We start from the raw sequence: 13,784 nt of genomic DNA on the forward strand, positions 1-13,784 counted from the left end.
TGTTTCAAAGTTTCCAGGAATTTCAGATGGCCGTGCTGCTTCTATGACAATGTTGCCCTTATTAAAATGACCAGAATTTCAAGTTGTTTCATTGCAGTGGGAGCAAGGCTTTTCTAGCAAAAAGCACTCCCTTTGCTGTTGCCTAGAAATGCAGCATTTATATAAGGGCTTGCAGAGGAGCATGGGTGAGTGCGAGGAAGTGCCATTAGGGAGAATGGAAGAAGCAGTCTAGCAGGAAAAGCAATTTGGTATATGGAAGGAGAGAGAGAGCAAAATGCCACGATAGAGAGGGGAAAGGCAGCAGCTCTGCCAGCAGGGACTCATCGGAGACATGGGGAGAAGGATGAAGCTAGCTGCGAGGTGAGGAGGAGTCTCACATTTATGTGTGTATTCATTTGAAAGTGACTTTCCCAATATGAAAGTCTCAATGAACTTTCCTACAGAGATTTGGATTAAAAAAAACCAAAATACTGGCCTAACCCTCCCCCCCCAGTCTCAGAAAGCTGAAGGATGTCTCATTTTGGGACTGATGAGGGTTAGTTATGTGATAGGTTGTGTTGTATCCTGGACTGTCATTTTTAGGTGAACTTATATTCTCTGGCCCCTGTAACAGATGCACTTTTAATTTTTGCCAAATTTTGTTGTGACTTCTGAGGGCTGTATTGAAGTCACTCATAAGACAAATTGCAAACAAATCCAAGTCTTAGTTTGTTTAAAAATAAAATAAAATAAAAAATGCTGTGTGCTAAATACGGCTTTAGCCCAAAAGCCTTGTTTTGTCAAAGGACAGCGTGGCTGATTGTGTTACTTCAAACACTGAAGTAATTCCTTTGTCTCTACAGACGGTGTGCTTGATTTATCCACTAAGAAGAGTCCTTGTGCCGGCAGCACCTCTCTGAGTCATTCTCCAGGGTGCTCCAGTACTCCGGGAAATGGGTAAGAGAAAGCAACTTACTATGACATTTTAAAACTGTTTTTTACTAAAAAATGTGTGCTTAGCTCCTGTTAATTTTAACTTACATTTGATGTTAACCCTTTGGAGTAATGTGGTTTTTGACTTGTACCTTTGGTAAATACCTTCATCCCACCTGCCAAATAAGAGTTGTCGCAAACTGAGGCACGTTTAGCTTTCAGTTAAGAACTCTAATAGCTGTTATTTTGGCCAATTTCGTACTTGGCCAAAGATCTTTCCATTGCCTGCTTCTTGGGTTCAGTGATCAGTGATGTCCGTGGAGATGCAAGTTCAGTTAAATGCATGAAGAATCGTAGAGGCTTTGCAGTATAATTTAGGTTTCACTTCACTTAGGGGAAAGTTAGCTAACAGAAAAGTTTATTTGAGAGGTAGCAGTGATTTGGGTGATGAGTGAAGCTGCACTAGATTTAAATCACCACCGCATGTTCTTTGTTAATATTTCCTAGCATAAACCACAACTTAAAAAATAAAAAAAGGAGTGGGGGAGAGTCTGGTAGGTCAGAAAACTTTAAATATCACCTTTTGGATTTGTGATGGTACTGTAGCACTGAACGAGTTTGGGGGTTTTTTGGTCCTTTTTTTTTTTTAATATGTGGTCTACTAGTCTTGCCTTAATTAGTTCAAGGTGTGGAAGAATGTTATATCAACAAAATTTCTGTAAGGTTTCATATTTCTAATGGTCACCGTTTGCACACATTTAGAAACCCTTTACTCTTAGCGAGGATTGAGTTAATTGTGCTGGAGAGGTTGACTGGGAGTAAGAGGGATTTTGAGTGCTGATGGGAGAATTTTTTTCTTGAAGCTACTGTGAACAGTTTTTTTGGTGAAGTACAGGAACAGTATATGGTTTAAACTGCCATTTAATTGCTGCATTTAGCTTTACAATAGACTTTGAAAAACTAGAAATTTTAAACTAATAACCCACCACCACCGTTCCCATGTACTGCTAACAATTGATTTCACTTTTGCTTTTCTCTTTGGAAAAATATTATTGTCTCGGATTTCTCCCTTCAAGATTACTTTTTCCATTTAATATTTCTATTAATAAGACACCTCAATCGTTGTTCAAAAGTTATTCTTGATACTTTTTGACAATTCTTTAGCATAAACCTTCCCCACCAGCTCTCCTCTTTCGATTCTGAACAGGTTCCTTCCAGCTTTATTTCCCTCGGAAGGCACCAGAAGCCACCGAGGTTGCGTGTTGTTTGTTCCCTTGTGTATCGAGTGAGGGCCAAAGTACGACACTCAGGGGTGACGGGGGGACAGGGCCAGCGTTTGGCACTGTCCCCATCAGTTTGGTGGGTGCGGAGAGTTTGCGGCACCTGTGGTTACTTGCACAGGTGTGCAGAAGCTGAGGGGGCTGCAGGCTGTTCAGCCTCGGTGACATCAGGTGCGACCTGTTAGCTCTCAGTGTGACCTGTGGTAGGTGCAGAATCCCTGCTGCGCGTTCTGATGCCGATAGATGCTGTAGAAGGGACAGAGAATGCACATTGCGTGAGCGAGTCTCTGGGATCACAAACTTCCACTCACTTCTTTGGATTTTGTTCTGAATCCTTGTTGACTCGTTACCCGCTGCAACCCTGATCTGTTGCATCCTGCAGAGAAGCTGGTAGCGTATGTATTGAGCACTGGGTATGTTACATGCCAGGTCCTTTCAGTGGATGTCTTTTCTCTAAAGACTGTTTTTCTATAATCCCAATGTGATGTTAAAAAGAACAATGTAGCTTTTCAGCAGTATGTATCCTGTCCTTAGAGAACGCTGACTTAGCTGGAGGGCTTTACACCAGTGTAGTGTCCCAGACCATTACATTAGAATTGCTTATTAGTTTCCTCTTTAATCTGTATGTTGAACATGGACAAGTTTGGGGGTGGATTTTTAAACTAGTGTGACTTAGTTACTACAGGGGGTTAGGCAAGTAAAATATTAAAATATAGGTGTTTATCTGCAGTATTAGTGCTTTGTGTCATGGAAAGAACACTGTGAAAAGGAAGATGGTAAAAATACGTACCGCTTTTTCTGCTATTAATCCTTCATCTTGATGGCAGTTGGAACTTGGGTCTTTTTCTTTTTTTTCCTGTCCTTGCTATGTGTCAAATGAGAATGAGGGACATGTATGTATGCAACTGGTTGTTAAGAGAGCAATTTGGTAAGTTTAGTGAAATGCAGTGCTTTCATATTTGGTGCTTAATGAAAGTCAAGTAAATACCTTTGAGGCCTGCTAAGTATTGCTTTTTTTTCATCCTGAGCAGCAGTTCTTCAATATGGTGTAAGCGAACATCATCCAGGGTTTCCACCTATAGATACCGCAGGTGGCAGTCATACTTGCATGTTGAATATGTTGCACTTTGGCTTACTCTTTTATTACTGTACTTGTTTAGTGGTAACGTCACACCAGTAACACAGTTGTGTGTAGATCTATGGCGATTGATTACTACTTTGTAATTAAGGTGATATTTTCAGACGCTTGCGCGAAGTCTTTTCTACTCCGAGAATTTGTGAACCCAACCAGAGACCAGCCAACAGGTTTCATTTTTCTTTGCCCAAAAAGCTTCTCTTTTTTTGCGAACAAGTTTTAAAACTGACTGATGCTGAGACTTAAAAACCAAAAAAAAAATTAAAATAAAAAAATAATTTAAAAAAATTTAGAGAAAAAAAATAACACAAAAAGTGATGTTACCCAAGCAAGGCCTTCTAATAAAGGAGTGGCCCCCTCACCCATCCCTCCCTACCTGTGCAAGTCCTGCTCACATCAGTTTCCTTCCATCCAATTAGGCGACCTGGGAGACCCAGCCAGCACCATCCAGAGGGACTACAGAGTGGTGATGGGGTACCTCCAAGAAGCTTGCAGGATGGAACCAGGGAAGGTTATGGCCACTCCACATCTCTTAAAGTACCGCTGGCTCGATCACTCCAGATTAGTGAAGAACTGCTGAGCAGAAACCAGTTTTCTACGACTGCCAGCCATGGGCCATCCGGACTACAGAATCACGGACAGCACTTAATATTATCCAGGGAGGCTTCTTGGGCAAAACCACACTACGAATTCAATTTCAGCCGCATGAAATTCAGGGGAAACGGTGCACTCAGCAACATCAGTGACCTTCCTTTTCTTACAGAAAACTCTGCCTTTCAAAAAATGGCACTTCAAACTAAACAGGATGGGAAAAAGGACGTGAGCCATTCGTCTCCTGTGGATTTAAAGATACCACAAGTTCGAGGCATGGACCTTTCATGGGAGTCCCGCACTGGTGACCAGTACAGCTATAGCTCTTTGGTAATGGGTTCACAAACGGAGAGCGCGCTTAGCAAAAAGTTAAGGGCTATCCTTCCAAAACAAAACAGGAGAAGTTTGCTGGATGCTGGACCAGATTCCTGGGGCTCAGATGCTGAGCAGTCTACCTCTGGACAGCCATATCCCACCTCAGATCAAGAGGGAGATCCTGGCTCCAAGCAACCTAGGAAGAAAAGAGGGAGATACAGACAGTACAACAGCGAGATACTGGAGGAAGCAATCTCTGTGGTTATGAGCGGGAAAATGAGTGTTTCCAAAGCTCAGAGTATTTATGGGATTCCCCACAGTACACTGGAGTACAAAGTTAAAGAGAGGCTGGGCACTTTGAAAAACCCTCCAAAGAAAAAAATGAAATTAATGAGGTCGGAGGGGCAGGATGTTTCAGTAAAGATTGAATTAGATCCCCAGGGAGAAGCAGCACAAAGTGCGAATGAATTGAAAGATGAGTAGGGATGTTGTAGAGTGCCAATTACTTTGCAAACTGGGTGAGCACTACTGCATAGTTTAGCCACCACTGAGCACACCTGATTCTCCTATTTGCTGCAATGCTCTTTCCTTTGCAGTTTAGCATAGACTTGTGTGGACACAAGTGAAAGGTGTGCTCTGAATGTCACATTTGTAAATTTTTCTAGCCTGGTGTGGTGCAGTTTCCCTCCTTCACCTGCCCACTAACCCTTTTTTGTTCTTTCTTTTTTTTTTTTCTTTTGCCTTTTGCATGTTTCTCTGTAATAAGAGAGTTGAGTTACCTCACAAAGAATGCAGATCTGTGGAAGTGAACATCTTGCCTGTAGAGCCTGTCTGAACTTCTGGTGTTGAATTTTTCATTTCTGACTTGATAGAAATAAGTCCACTTTGTTAAACTGATGCTCTCTTAAAGCCAGGCTTTTTTGAATGAGGATCAGACTGTCATTCTTCAAAACATTTCAGAAATCTTTTTTCCCCTCCTTTTCTTTGATCCAGTTGATTGAAAGATCTAAGCTAAAGCGAGCTATCTAGGAATGGTACCTCTCTTGAACTCAGATTTGTTTATTAGATGGATCATCAATTGGGTCTAATTAGGCTCTCCACTATTTTCTTTCTCAATTAGACATACTTACCATTCACTGTCTGCTTAGTGCTCACCCGGAGGGGAGGGGAGGGAAAACTTACATACACTACCTTCAGAATATGTCAGTTAATTATTTGTAACACTACCTTTGCTGTAATTTTGTTTGATATTTTTGAAGGGTGATATTTAGACTCACCTGCTTGAGGATGTAGCCTTATCTCACGGAAGACAAGCTTCTTGCAGTCAGGAGCAGTCAGGGTACACTAAATGATGTATTAGGGTATGCCTCATAACAGAACTAAGGTTCTCTGTGACCTTTATGCTTTTTACAGACTTGATTCTGAGTTTACTAAACTGTGTGATTCCAACAACTAGTTTAAATGACTCTAATCCGGGGAGGGGGGATTTGTGTAACAAACTACTGTGATATTGCAAAAACAAACAAACAAAAAAAGCCCGCAAAATGGTAATCTCAAACACTACAACCTCAGTAGTCTGCCCAAAAACCACATTAGTGAAGGAGCTTGTTAATGTTCAGGGAAGAAGTAAAACACTGGTAGCCTGATCTAACTCAGGCTCTGCATCATATCTATCTGTAATACTGTCAGGGTCGAACACTCAATGAATGGGTGTTTCCTTTTTAAATATTACAGTTGCCAGTAGCAGGAATTAATCTAAGTCCTGCTTTTTTGTTGTTGTTTTTATTTAATCTATTTTGATAGTGGTTTAGCACATGCAAGAATAAGCATTTAAACACCGTAAAAGCACTCCGTAAACCACAAATCAATTTTTTTTTAACATGATGATGTCATTATCATTATACGGAGATCCAGGATAAGTTTTGTACAGAACTTTTATCTTTGATACTTTCTGTGGGAGTGGTCAGTAACTAGGTGGAGCTTACTGGATTTACCACAATATGACCAAATTGGAATTGCTGGTTCTTCAGGTAGAAACAATTTGATCTTAATCTGTGCAGAAGGTAGATAGAAGTATGATTTTTTTTTTTTTTTTTTTTTTCCCATTTGCACAACCAAAAGAAACATTGGAGTTTTTGTGTGAGAGCATTAAGTGATGTCAGTGATTGAAAGTGGTTTCTCAAAGCTCATGGGAGGGTGGCCTAGATTAGCCCTGGGGATGCTGAATGACTCTGGAACAGCTGATCCTATTCACCTCCCCCCCTCCCCAGCAACTTCATATTTTCAAAGGTTAGGCACACCATTGCTGTCATTTTAAATATGCACTGCTCATTCTTGAAATGGACTGGGCACTTGGCCCCAGTTATGCTTTTTGTTTACTTAATAGATTTTAGTACTCAAAATCCTGGTTCCTCGTAGCTCTCTAGTTGTCATCTTGGCATTTAAAGCAGTTTAAGCTCAGTAGCAGTATATAAACTCTGCAATACGTTCCAGTTTAGCTGGTGATTGCAATAAAGCTGCAGTTAAACGCGTGGTTTCATCTGCTGTTGGAGGTTATGGTAGAAAGTTTGCTGCAAGTTTAAAGAACGAATAACACAGTTTTGCTGTTCAGAGAGGTTTAACCTTTTGCAGTTGTCTTTATTTAAGCAACATGAGTTGAGTTTTATAAAACTTGTCATTGTAGTGTTTGTGGAGTGCTCATTTTACTAACCTAAATATTTTGTATGTGTATGTTTAAGTGGGTGACAATCGTGCAGCAGAAGAATGGTGTGCCTACCCTTTAATGCTGCAGTTTTAAAAGAGAATTTGTCTTGTCATTTCAGGCTGTAGGCTAAGAATTGTAAATAGATAGTGAGAAGTTGAGTACTCTTTATTTGCTTTGGTTAGAAAGTGGATTTAAAAGAAAAAAAAAGGAAAAAGAAAAAAAAAAGAACAACAAACAACAAACCAAACGCGTAACTTTCTCAGTTTAAATGTCCTGAGACCTGAAGATTGTAATACTCACCTCTGCAAAGCTTTTAAACACAACACTTGATCTGTGATATCTTGATATTCAGGTAATCTTTCTTTTTCGAGAAGCTTTTGAACAACCGCATTTCCTCCAAAGGTCTCTGCTGAAAAAGGAAAAAAAAGAAAAAAGTGTAGATTATTTTTAAGCACTAATTGCATTACGTTGGTAATTGCAATATAAAATAGCCATTATTGTTTTGTGAAGCATGGTTGAGATTAGTTAGTGGTCCCTTTTTAAAATTTCATGAGCCTCTCAAAAAATAAAAACAAGTTTAAAAAAAAAGCTGCTGAATATTCAAAAGATATATATTTTACCTTATTGTAGGTTTTGTAAACTTAGTCTGTAATATTCAGGTGCACCTTTTAACGTTAACTTTTTGTTTCAAAGTCCCATCTGATGTATTTTCTCTGAGGTGATTCATCACGTAAGACTAGTATCACTCTGAGTGCTGCAGTGATCACTGATGTTTTGTTTCATTTTTCACTACATATTTTTTGCAGGCGCTTTCAGTGTAGCTAACTAGTAGTATTTGGGATCATTTAAAATATATTATTGGGATTAATGTTTGTCCATTAGCATGCTTAATTTCCTGCTGACCAGCAGTTTGCATGGCCAAAATCCCTGATTGACCATATTTTGGTGTGGGAAGGTGTGGTTCACTGCTGTCTGTGTAACAAAAGCCTCGTTTCTCATGTTATTTCTGATAAGTGGATGCTTATGTTACTTGGATCACTTGGACAGGAGAGAAGGTTTAAAATCTTTCTCCTGCTGCTCTTTTGAGATCACATTAACGTGTAACATAGACAAACTGCAACCCTGTAAAAATCGAGACGTCGTTAGGAGGAGGCCTTTCGGGTATTTTTCGTCACTAGTTTTCTCTTATTCCCGAGAATGTCCACCCGATGTAGTTATTGGACTTAACAGTATTGTTGTGTACTACGTTGATGTAGCTGAAAAAGCCTGACAGCAAGAAACTGTGAATAATATTTGTGGCAGTCTCTGAAAACTAGTTTTTCAGTCCAAGTATCATGAAGGAGAATCCCTCTCCCCTACCCCATCCTAGAAAAGTAATTTTATATTTTGTGTGTATAAAGTTTTAAGAATCAAGTTTCATATTGTACTGAAGTTTAGGTGTCGCTTGGTAAATCTTTGCTGCAGCATATAATTGAAGATGAGTAAGGCTTAGTGTGGTAGGGGTCCTGGTGTGGAGTTAATTATCGTACAGTTCTGGTGAGAAAGCCCAACATGTATGAAGTGTGTCCTTTTTTTTATTTGGACTTGTAAGATGTAAAAGTGCTTTTTTAGAACTCTGACCTATTACAAACTATTACCTCACTTTCAGCCAGCTGGATCCTCATTCCACAGTGTTGTAGGCATTATCGTGGCCGTAATGCTTGAGCACAGCTATAGAGTTGGACGTTTCCAGTTAGATATTGTAGGGACGCGTTTCTGGACTCGTTTTTATTTCTGTCTAAATATATTTTATTTTCCAGTCATTCCCCCCCCCCTTCTTTTTTAAAGGCTGAAGACAGCGCTCTTTAGAATTTCTCATTTTTCCCTGTTATGCAGAAGTTGCTGCCTAAGCAATACAGGTTTGCCTTTCTTTTTGTTGCAGAACTCGTGGCTTGTTGGTTGCGTTACCAACCCTATTGCTAGACCTGAAGTTGAACTCTGAATTTTCATGGCAATTGGAAAACGTTATTTTTAACAAATGCAGGTGTTCAGGTAGGATAGTGCCTCTGGTAAGGGAACACATTCAGCTTCTGCGTTCTCAAGCAACTCCTATGTCACCTTTTCTGTAGAGCTTTCCAGTGCTCAAGGATATTCCTAAACAAGGAAGGGAGCTGCACGTGTGTTTAGCAGACAAGCGGTGGTCTGTGCTTTGTCTTGTGGCAGCCCGACATTTGAGTCTAAATATTTCCTTCATGAGAACCTCAGAGTACGTTGCCTTCCCCTGGAAATTCACAGGAACTGGCAAAGTGATTCAGGGGCTTCAGGGTTGAGTAAGCTTTGGATAGATTGAAACAACTTTTTAGTTCTGGTTGAATTGCTTTTTATATCATCTGCAACAATTGTGGTACAGGCAAAACTGGAATTATCATGTGGGTTTTTTTCCCATTTACTTTGAAGTAATGCTCTTAGAATGTCCTTGAGTCTTAGGAGAGCAACACAGTGTCCAAGGAGTGAAGGGAACATTGTGCTGTTCCCTTGTTTCTCATAAACAATGTGGCTACATCTGTAACATAAAGAGCTCTTTCTTCAGTGAAGACCAAATTTTAACTCTTCAGTGTAAGATTGCATATACTTGTTGCAGTCCAAGCTCTTACGAAGGCAAATGTATTAACCTGTACCAAAAGCTTTGTCACAATATTTGAAATATCTTAAATTCTCTGCCAGATGTTAGAGGTAGAACAGGAAGGGTTGTTTCCCTCATTTTCATGAAGATCAGAAACTTCTAGGTTTACCCCACAAATGTTTCAGAAATTAAATGTGATTTCCGTCTAGGTCGATGCTGCTTTTCCTTGGCACCAGTAGATAATGTTGACTAGTACGGCTTTAAAAAGCTGTACCTAAAAAAATTTTGAGACTGGTTTTGGTTTTCACTTGATCTCAAGTTACATAAAAAAACTTTGTAACGAGAACCTTCAGAAACCTGAAAATCACACTGTTGGTTATATGCGGTTCTGTTGGGTGTAGTAAATACAATAGCCGCTACAGCTAATCATTTCTAATCATCCAGTGTGTAAACATGATACACTGGTGGTCACTAAGCAGAGAGGTATTGTGGACTCCAAATGATCTGTAGATGCACTCCGCATGTACCAGAAAGAAACCTACAAGTAGTTAGAGTATTCTGGTGTCCATCTCTCTCCCTCTCTCCTGTTCTTGCTTTGACTGGGGCCAAGTTTCTATACCAGTATTACAGCAGCAGTTTTGGACTTCATGTCCTGTTGAGTTATGCCTAAATTCGGGTATTGTCTTGAAAACTTTTGTATTAAGAGAGATTTATTTGATCCTCACAGAAATCTCTTGGCCTGGTCACAAAATCAGTTTTCCTGGGTGAAGTACTAAGAGGAAGGATGTTTTTTTTCTTTTTCGGTCCTGTCCAGGGCATTTAATTCACCTTCTTAAAAATAAACGTCCCTGCCCTGTGCTTGTCTCTACTGAATTGGTAAGTATAACGTAGAAGGACTCAACTCTACCCAATGGAGCAGGGATTAGGACACAGACTTTATTCTGGCTGGAGCAGGAGAAGTTGGTTAGAAAACAGTTTCTATGGTCATCACCTAGTACAGTCTAACAATGTGTTTTCCTACTCAGAAATAATGAAGACACTACTACAGCTACTAATACAGTTTATCAACTACTTGGTGCTACATTTCTCAAATATTTTTGCAGATAATATTTTTTATGCCTGCGTGAAAGCATGTAAACTTTATCATCACTATACAAAGCACTTGTCTGACCTATTCTAAAGTACCAGAAAAGGGATGAATAACTGCAGCACTTTTTCTGTTACAATGCCAGAGTCTTAATTAAATCTGGTCTTCAGGTTATAAGATATTTTAAATGTACAATCTGGGATCATTTACGGCTTTTCAGGTCAGATCACAAGTTCTCTTGGGATAATAATCTGTCTTTTAAAGACTAACACAACAAAATATTCTGAAGTTCAGGCAGGGGATGTATATAGACATGCCTGATATTTTTAACTGATCGTTTCAATCGGCCGTTTCAGGGCTTGACTCTTGGAATCTGGGATGATGGGTAGGGAAAGGGAAGTTTCCCAAACTGAAAAATCATTTCGGACCGTTGCTTAATGTTCAGTTTGAAAACTGTATCACAAGAAAAATGGGTAGGGATTCTTTCTCCCTTATGCCTTCAGGGAATGAGTAGTATTTAGAATCTCTGGCTGAAATTCAAGCCTTTTTACCGTGTAAATTTTTAATATAAACTCATTGACATGCTTTTTACATCTGAGGACTGAAAATGGATCTTAATGTTTAAGTTGTGGAATGGTATATTTCTTAAATGAAGGGGGAACATTTAAAAAAAATAGATTAGAATACCAGCATTAGTGAGCTTAAGGAATTTTAGTATGTAATAGCAAAGTATAGCAAAGTATTTGATTAAAAAAATAATCTTGAATTGCTAGTCTGTAACTAGGTGCATTCTAATTTAGCAGGTGAATATTCTTTACTTATTGATATATGATGGGCTTTTTGCAAATAGAAACCTTTATCCGAGTCCCACGTGTTGCTTGTACTGATGGGATGTATGCTTACAGCAGCTTACTGCTGCTTTAAAATGTATAAAATATGTTTTGAGTGTTTGCTCATAACTCTTTCTAACCTCCACTTGTTAAATTGTCAGACATTGGTATTTTATCAGTCCGCAATGTAAGTTTAAACTAATGTTCTTAGGAATCCAACTTGTACACACACTGTTTAAAAACCCTCAGGGACAGTTTACACACTATCCTCACTCAATTCAGGTACTTGTACTCTCTTCTTAAACCTAGCAGTGACTTGTATTTTGTTTTGCTTTTCTTTTGACGTGCTGATAGCACATCCTTGATGAATGTCAACTTAAAACTCAGTTCAGGTATCCAGGTATAACTCAGCCAAACGGATTTTAAAGCTGCATATTTACTCTCCAGCACACAGTGCCTCAGACACTTATAGTGGCATTCTGTATATTCAGTTATTACTACTGAGCAGATCGCGTGGGGGTTCCTGGTATGTATTGTAAGAAATTCCTATGTATATTATATAATATGTATTATATTATATACATATATAGTATATATGTTATCTTAAACTTATATATTTTAAAATGCCACTACTAGCCAGCGCAGCTAAAAATGAATTACATTCCCAACTGCTTCTGTGAAGGGCAGGGGCAGCTTCTCAACGTGGCTCTTGCTTCTCTCTCCCCGTAACTACTTCTAACCTCAAGCACGGGCCCTTGGCTGTCTGACCTCTACACTCTAGTTATGCAATGTCCTTCGAGAATTCTGTGCACTGGCCACTGTGATGGAAACCAATGGGCCGGGAGTGCTTTGAGCTTATTAGTAATTGTTCTGCCAAAGTTGGTGTTTGTACGACAAGCGTTGTAAACCTGTCGGATAATGGGCAGAGGTGCAAGCGGGTGACGCTGCACGTGGCCGCCTCCCCCTGCGGGGCAGCACCGCGGCCTCGGCGGTGTCTCCTCTCTGATGCTGAGCACTAAATCCGGGGCGCGTTGGCACTTAACATCTGCAGCGACGGGCTCCGCGCTGCGCGCGAGGAGGCGGAACCTTCACAGTGAAATCTGCTGCTCTGCCCTCGCAGTGATCTGTTGGCAGTCACGAGTCAGCAACACCTCTGCTTCATTATTTGACACTTTACATCTCAAAAGTCTTCTCTTTCTATTTATGTAACCCATAGTCTTTGAAGAGTATGGAAAATGGCATTTCTCTCTGACCTCTAGAAGTTCAAGTGTCATGGGAAAAAAAAAACAGGAACCCCCCCCTTTACTCTTATGGACCTCATTTCAATATACTGTTTACAGTTTGACGGAATTGTATAATTTAATATTTCTCTTGTACTGTAGTTTATATTTATTTACAGATTTTTTTTGTACTGTGTGATTTGAATTTTTTGTTCCTTGCTATGATCAATGTTTTATGTAGTAGAGCACTTATGATCACAAATTAAGGTTTTTGGTTTGATTGCACTACATTAATTTTTTTTAATGCAGTTCTGATTTTTTGACTGGACTAAATAAGCTGTGTCTTAATGTATGTGATAAGTACTTTTAAATTTTTATTTCATGTGGTCCATTTATTTTTTGCATTGTATGTCAAAGCGCTAATTCTCTTGTTGTGCATGTGTAAGATTTAATGGCTCCATTGTATTATTTGACCATGTCATTTTGGAAACACATTCCCAGCTGTAACGTTGTGTATGGTAGTTTTCACTGGATGCTAGACTTTTCAAAACCACTATTCTTCTAATAAATTTTGTTGTGAAAAACTTTGAGGGGTTCCAATTCTGTTGTTCTCAGCGGGGTTACTAAATGCCGGCACTCATCACCCGGGGTTGTGAACTGCGGACTCTCAGAAACTGAGAGAAGCAGGGGAGGAAGTGAAAACAGAAGGTAACACTAATTCCAGCTGAAGGATCGAGCTTTGGGGAGGGTCTTTTTGCTTGTCCTAAATAGGGCTGGTGATGAAGCCGCTTTAGCAGCGGGGTAGGGAGGACCTGTGAAAGCCGAAACGCTGCCGGGTAGCAGCCCGGTCTCCTGAATGCCTGTACTCTAATTCGCTCTTTCCTACTGGCCACCTTCATTTCTTTAATGGTAAATAATTTATCCGGTGAAGAATGAACAGTCTCCCGGGGCAGGGGGTGAAAGAAAAGTGATGTAGTCCTGTTCATGGAGCATTCAGTAACGAGTCACGGCAGGAAAGGCTGTCCTGCCGTCCCCCTGCGTGGGGGCACACGGCGAATTCGGCGCTGCGCCCTGCTTCCCCGGCCCTGGCTCGAGACCCGCGGTTCTC

At 40.0% G+C, this 13,784-nt stretch overlaps 1 protein-coding gene across 7 annotated transcripts in view; it reads left to right on the plus strand.

Moving 5' to 3' along the window:
- Positions 1 to 13,264, plus strand: part of LCOR (ligand dependent nuclear receptor corepressor) — a 60,473-nt gene extending 47,209 nt beyond the window's left edge. For all 7 annotated transcript variants that reach the window (XM_065068291.1, XM_065068289.1, XM_065068290.1 and 4 more), the window contains 2 exons: positions 843 to 936; positions 3,747 to 13,264. In XM_065068291.1, coding sequence (XP_064924363.1) covers positions 843 to 936; positions 3,747 to 4,716 — 1,064 coding nt within the window. In that variant the 3' untranslated portion in view covers positions 4,717 to 13,264. The remainder of the gene's footprint in view (positions 1 to 842; positions 937 to 3,746) is intronic.
- The last annotated feature ends 520 nt before the right edge of the window (positions 13,265 to 13,784 follow it).

Source organism: Columba livia, chromosome 6, assembly GCF_036013475.1.
Source record: "Columba livia isolate bColLiv1 breed racing homer chromosome 6, bColLiv1.pat.W.v2, whole genome shotgun sequence".
Lineage (NCBI taxonomy): Eukaryota > Metazoa > Chordata > Aves > Columbiformes > Columbidae > Columba > Columba livia.